The sequence below is a fragment of the Beta vulgaris genome, chromosome 3 (genome assembly GCF_026745355.1).
Source record: "Beta vulgaris subsp. vulgaris cultivar EL10 chromosome 3, EL10.2, whole genome shotgun sequence".
Lineage (NCBI taxonomy): Eukaryota > Viridiplantae > Streptophyta > Magnoliopsida > Caryophyllales > Amaranthaceae > Beta > Beta vulgaris.
This window is the reverse complement of record NC_079204.1, coordinates 29743586-29749376: the sequence shown is the minus strand read 5'-3', so window position 1 is coordinate 29749376 and position 5791 is coordinate 29743586. Positions and strand designations below refer to the sequence as shown.

At 36.2% G+C, this 5791-nt stretch overlaps 1 protein-coding gene across 1 annotated transcript; it reads right to left on the bottom strand.

Annotated features, from left to right (window-relative positions):
• Positions 1-2218: 2218 nt before the first annotated feature.
• LOC104883903 (uncharacterized) lies at positions 2219-4139 on the bottom strand. Its single transcript, XM_010668479.2, has 5 exons — positions 3795-4139; positions 3634-3752; positions 3273-3381; positions 2708-2861; positions 2219-2502 (listed from the first exon to the last, which is right to left on the bottom strand). Exons 1-5 carry the CDS (start codon positions 4137-4139, stop codon positions 2219-2221), a joined length of 1011 nt encoding a protein of 336 aa, XP_010666781.2.
• Positions 4140-5791: the final 1652 nt, after the last annotated feature.

The following is a 5791-nucleotide window of genomic DNA, read 5'->3' as shown; positions in this document are numbered from 1 at the left end:
TCCAGGCGAGTCTATGGGCTTACGTTCCCCACTGCCTGTGTCTAAGAATGGCGAAACTCCCGATGTAGGGTAGAACACGCAAAACTCCCTAACCTCTCGAATGACAACAATTAACCCAAGTTTACCACATGGTTGGCATGTTCTGCATCGTGGACTACATCTATCCCACCGGATGTTCTTATCTAAAAAAAAATTCTTAAATAACATAATAGCGTCATTCATCTCAAAACTAATCGTCAAAAGGGATGCCATCCGACCTTATACACATAATTCATCAAAAAATAACACTTCAAAATTGCTCAAAATAGTAACTTACAAGCTTGCAACAAATGTCTCAAACACCAAACACTATGAACAACACTAAGCACCAACAATGATAATAAAAGAATTTTTACAGCACTAATAGTATCAACCATAAATGAATCATATCATATAAGATCACCAACTTCAAGGAAAGACATACGTACAAGCACATACAAAAAATCATACAACATAAAACTGTGCGCTCGAGGGAAGAGCTTGCGCTTAACACCAACCTGTGCGTCTGGTGCATGAACCAACATGCGTCTGATGCCACCACTAATTAACACCAAAGCTCATTAAATCAGCAAAATGTACACGATTAGCCATTTTTACAAAGACTAAACGTAAATATAGTGATACTCTATTATAACCACACTAATCTACAAATCATCAGCTTCAAAAAAATGTAAAAGGTCTCAATTTATTTACATCTATTAAACCCTTAAATAATTTTAAAAAATATCCTAAAACCCTTAACAAATACACAATAAAAATTATTAAACTAATAAAATCAATCAATAAAATATCAAAAAAATTATCATACGACCATTATAACTCCACTAATATAGTAAAAAAATTATTTCCAATTTTTCGACTCCAAAAGTAATTTTAAACATTAATTTACAGATTAGTGAAATAAGTCAAATTCATATAACATGCATAGACCTAAGGTGATATATATTATGTAAAGAAATAGATTTTTTGACCTCAAAATATAAAATTCACGATTTAAATACTAACAAACACGAAAATACAAAATAGAGAATTAAATAATTTAAAATCGTAAAAGGTAGACAAAAATTGTTCTACGACATGGAAAACATACTACACAAAAGACAAGCTTCCTGAAAAATATTTTCGACAATTATAGAATTTTTTCACTAATTATTTTATAATTAGTCATAAATACACGAATTTCCAATTAAATTAATAAACTAGGAAAAACTCAAACATAAATTATTTTCTTTAGATTACATACTTATAACATACATAATGAAAACTCACGTAAATTTTCATCAACAATGTCATATGAAAAGTATTTAAAACAATTTCTAATGTAATAATCTAATACTGAAATATACCTTAATCTCTATCGTTCTAAGATAACTACTAGTAACCTGGATCGTCGCAGACGAGTTGAAAACTATTGTGATGATCCTGAATTATGTGTGCACTCTTCTTCTTCTTCAACTCCTCAAAGTACCACGAATGATTAATAGGCAAGTAGAACAAGTTAAGAACAATATATGAAGAAAAGAACTCAAAAAAATTCAGAGAGAATGATGAAGATGATGATTACCTAATTTTTGTAAGGATGGAAGCAATGATAATCTAATTTGAATCAGATTTTTGAGTGGATTAAAGAATAAATAAAAAGGGGTTTAATAAGTCAAATAATGAGGGGGTTATGGAGGTTACAAAAATGCAAAGAGTCACCAAAACAAAACGAGAGAAGAAAAATATCTCCCTTTCTCTCCTCATGGCCGGTTGACCCAAGCCCAACTCACACCAAATATTTCCGTCCCAATCATTAAAGATCCATGCATCAAAATTCCGCTGCGCAATACATCTATAACTTCCAAAATCGCGCCTAAACTTTAAAAATACTTAATAACAAAAATAATTCTAGTAAATTATATTATAAATATAAATATAATACACCTACTTAGCACGTCAAATAATAAAAATATTTCGGCTCCCAATAATTTATAAAAATAAAAATCATTAATTTAGAGAAAATAATAGTTTTACGGAAAACTTTTGCGAAACACTAGGAGCAAAATTATGGGGTGTTACAATATCCCTTCCTTAAACAAAGTTTCGTCCTCGAAACTGTGAAAACACAACAAATAAGACAAGCACACAAAGACTATCTGAAATGCTTCTCATAGGTTGATTTGCGAACCACTTTTGCTTATGCTAGAGCATTTAGCACCAGCCTCAAATGCTTCTCATGCTCCGTCTCATCCTTAGTGTAAACGAGAATATCATCGATAAATACGACTACACAAGTATCCAAGTACTCGTGGAAAGAGAGATTCATTTGATCCATGAAAATCGCAGAAGCATTTGTGAGACCAAAACTCATCACTTTAAATTCATATTGCCCGTACCTGGTGCGGAAAGCAATCTTCGGAATATCTTCCTTCTTAACAAGGATGTGATGATAAACGGATCTCATATCGATCTTGCAAAATACTGCAACACCTTTCAATTGATCAATCAGATCTTCAACAAATATTTATTCTTGATCGTTACCTTATTCAGCTCACGGTAATCAATGTACATACGCATACTGCCGTCTTTCTTCTTGATAAACAGAACGAGAGCACCCCAAGGAGACACACTAGGCCTTATGAACCCCTTATCTATCAGCTCATGCAACTGAGTTTTCAACTCTTACAATTCATACGACGCCATTTTATACGGAGCCTTGGATATACAGCAGTACCCAACACTATATCAATGCAGAACTCCATATCTCTTTCAGAAGGGATATCTAGTAACTCTTCAGGAAAAGCATCAGGATAATCCTGAACCATCATAACTATCTCGAGCTGCTCTTTAGACGAAAATCCATCACCATGCAAAGGTATACAACATCACGTCTTTGACGCATATTCAGCATTCTCAGAGCGGACACCCACTTAACACCCTTCTTCACCACAACGTTAGAATGAGAAACCCTTTAACCGTTAGAATCACGGAGCACCACCTTCTGATCATGGCACTGAATGCAGGCATGATACTTTGATAACTAATCTATTCCAAAGATCACATCAAACTATGAAATAGAAAACTCCTTAAGATCAGCGGGCAACTCAAAACCTGTAATGCTGACAGGCACGCGCTTAAAACTCATAATGACAGGGATAATTCTCACCAGACAGAAGAGATATAAGAGTCTTAACAGGAGATCAAGAGGATAGATTAGCTTTTCGAATGAAGGAACTAGCAACAAAAGATACTGTAGCACCAGTGTCGAATAGAACTAAAGTAGGAGTATTATTTACAAGAAAAGTACCAGAGATGACATTAGGATGGATGTCGGCTTCAGCATGCGTCATCACATAAATCCTGTTCTTCGGAGGAGTAGAAGAATCAACTGGCTTAGTAGGACCAACAAAATAAGACGGAGCTCTAGGATTCGTAGAATACTGGAAAGACTTGTTCCCCTCCTCCTTGTAATAGAACCAAACTGTTGTTCGATCATAGTTCTTCCCCGGCTGGGAAGCCTTAGGACAAATTCGACAATTGTTCGGATTAAAGCTCGGGCGATAACCAGATCCAGAACCCTATTGATAACCTCCTCGACCCGATGACTTATACCTTGGCTTCTTGGGAGGAATGTGAACATAAGTAGCAGCACGCTTCTTTGCAGTAACCACCTTAGCAAAACCATTCTCTTTCAAAGACGCATGAATACTCAGGGCTATCTCATAAGCTCCCTGAAAAGTCAAAACACCCAAACTCAGAATATGGATGCTAACCCTTGGATTCATTTTCTTGATGTACCTTTTAACACGCTCAACTTCAGTAGGTACAATATTTGTAGCAAACCCAGACAGCTCGGTGAACTTATCAGTGTACTCCTGCACACTCAGAGTACCTTGAGACAGAGTTAGGAACTCCAATTGGTTCTGCCAACGTAGCTCATCATGATAAAACCACTCTTTCAGCCTAACACAAATCTCATCCCATTCGAAACCTGGTGTAGCCATGCAGCTTGCACGAACAGTATTCCACCAGTTATCAGCTTCCAGCTTTAGATTGTTGATACCAATAGGCAACATTTTAGCAGTAGGGCAACCAGTAGCAGCAAACAATTTTTCCATCTCCCTTTTACCCTTCTAGCACAACTGGATCAGAAGTCCCGTCAAAGTAAGCGGATGGTGACGGTCAAATCGATCAAAGACAGATTTCCCATTAGGTAGAGTAGTAAACCGATTAGCCATGGCTATGATAGCATTCTCAAGTGCCTAGCACTTCTTTCCGATAGCCTCCTTTCTAGCACTAGTTAATCCTCGAGGCGACATATTACAAAAAAAGTTAAACAATCATTGCTTTACACATTAATAGTTGTAAATAACAACTTATCACATCAACATAAGAAAATGTTTCCCCTTGGTTTCCTACCTAAGTGACCTCACCAGTACTTTTCTTGAAGCCTAAGATTCTAATTATCCTAGTTACTTCAACTACACATTCCCAGGAGTTTCTTAGTGACTAAGTAAGGGTCTCGTAAACACAGAAATACTAAGACATTGAAAACATACTACACATATAACATGCTTCACGAAAAATATTTTCGGCACTTATAATATTCGTTCACTAATTATTTTATAAATTAGCCATAAACACATGAATTTCAAATAATAAAATAGGCGAAACTCAAACAAAAATTATTTTCTTCACATACCATATTCACAACATACATAATGAACAATCACGTAAATTTTCATCAACAATCTCATATGAAAAGTATTTAAAACAATTCCTAACTTAATATACTAATATCGAAATATACCCTAATCTCTATCGTTCTAAGATAAATACTAGTTACCCGGATCATCAGAGGCGAGATGAAAACTACTGTGATAATCCTGAATTATGCGTGCACTCCTCTTCTTCTTCAAACCCACAAAGCATTACGAACGAGGAATAGGCAACTATAACAAGTTAAGAAGAATAGATGAGGAAAAGAAGTAGAAGATTTGAGAGAGAATGATGAAGATGACCAAATTTTTATAAGGATGGCAGCAACGATAATATGATTTTCATTAGGTTTTTGAATGGTTTAAAGAATAAATAAAAAGGGGTTTAATAGGTGAAATAATGAGGGGGTTATCGAGGTTACAAAAATAATAAAAATATTTCAGCTCCCAATAATTTATAAAAATAAAAATCATTACTTTTGAGAAAATAATAGTTTTAAGGAAAACTTTTGCGAAAAACTAGGAGCTAATTTATGGGGTGTTACATTATCACCACGTTTGAGTGGCGTATGATACACTCGGCCAATAAGAGACCCCTTCTCCTTTACCCAGCCGCTCTCTTAGCGAAATTCACGCTATGTACTTCATTGGCACCCACCAGGTCAGTATGGGGATCATTGGCCCCTCATCCGATGGCGTCCAATCCACTCGGGCAATAGGAGACCCCCCCCCCCTCTCCTTTGTCGAGCCGCTCTTATTTAACTAAATTCAAGCTAAGTACTTCATTGGCACCCACTCGATCAACATGGGACTCATTAGCCATTGGCTAAAATACGTTCTACCCACTCGTCCAACATGAGACTTTTTTAGTCCTTTGCCGAATCGCTTTAAATAGTTGGCCAAAATCAAGCTAAGTGCCGCATTGGCACCTAGTCGATCAATATGGGAGCCACTGTAACCATGCACATGACCCCCCTCGGCCCTCTTGTACAACTTACTTGTCTCGGCTCACTAAAAGAGTCCATCCGCATGAGCCTCCTTTATTGCGTTTG

What these genes read in the sequence shown, in the direction of transcription:
- LOC104883903 (XM_010668479.2), bottom strand. Translation starts at nt 4,139, where the DNA reads ATGGAAAAATTGTTTGCTGCTACTGGTTGCCCTACTGCTAAAATGTTG. An exon ending in TATTCGACACTGGTGCTACA is followed by an intron (nt 2,862 to 3,272) that starts GTATCTTTTGTT and finishes TCTAAAGAGCAG; the next exon opens with CTCGAGATAGTTATGATGGT. An exon ending in AAAATGGCGTCGTATGAATT is followed by an intron (nt 2,503 to 2,707) that starts GTAAGAGTTGAA and finishes AAGGTGTTGCAG; the next exon opens with TATTTTGCAAGATCGATATG.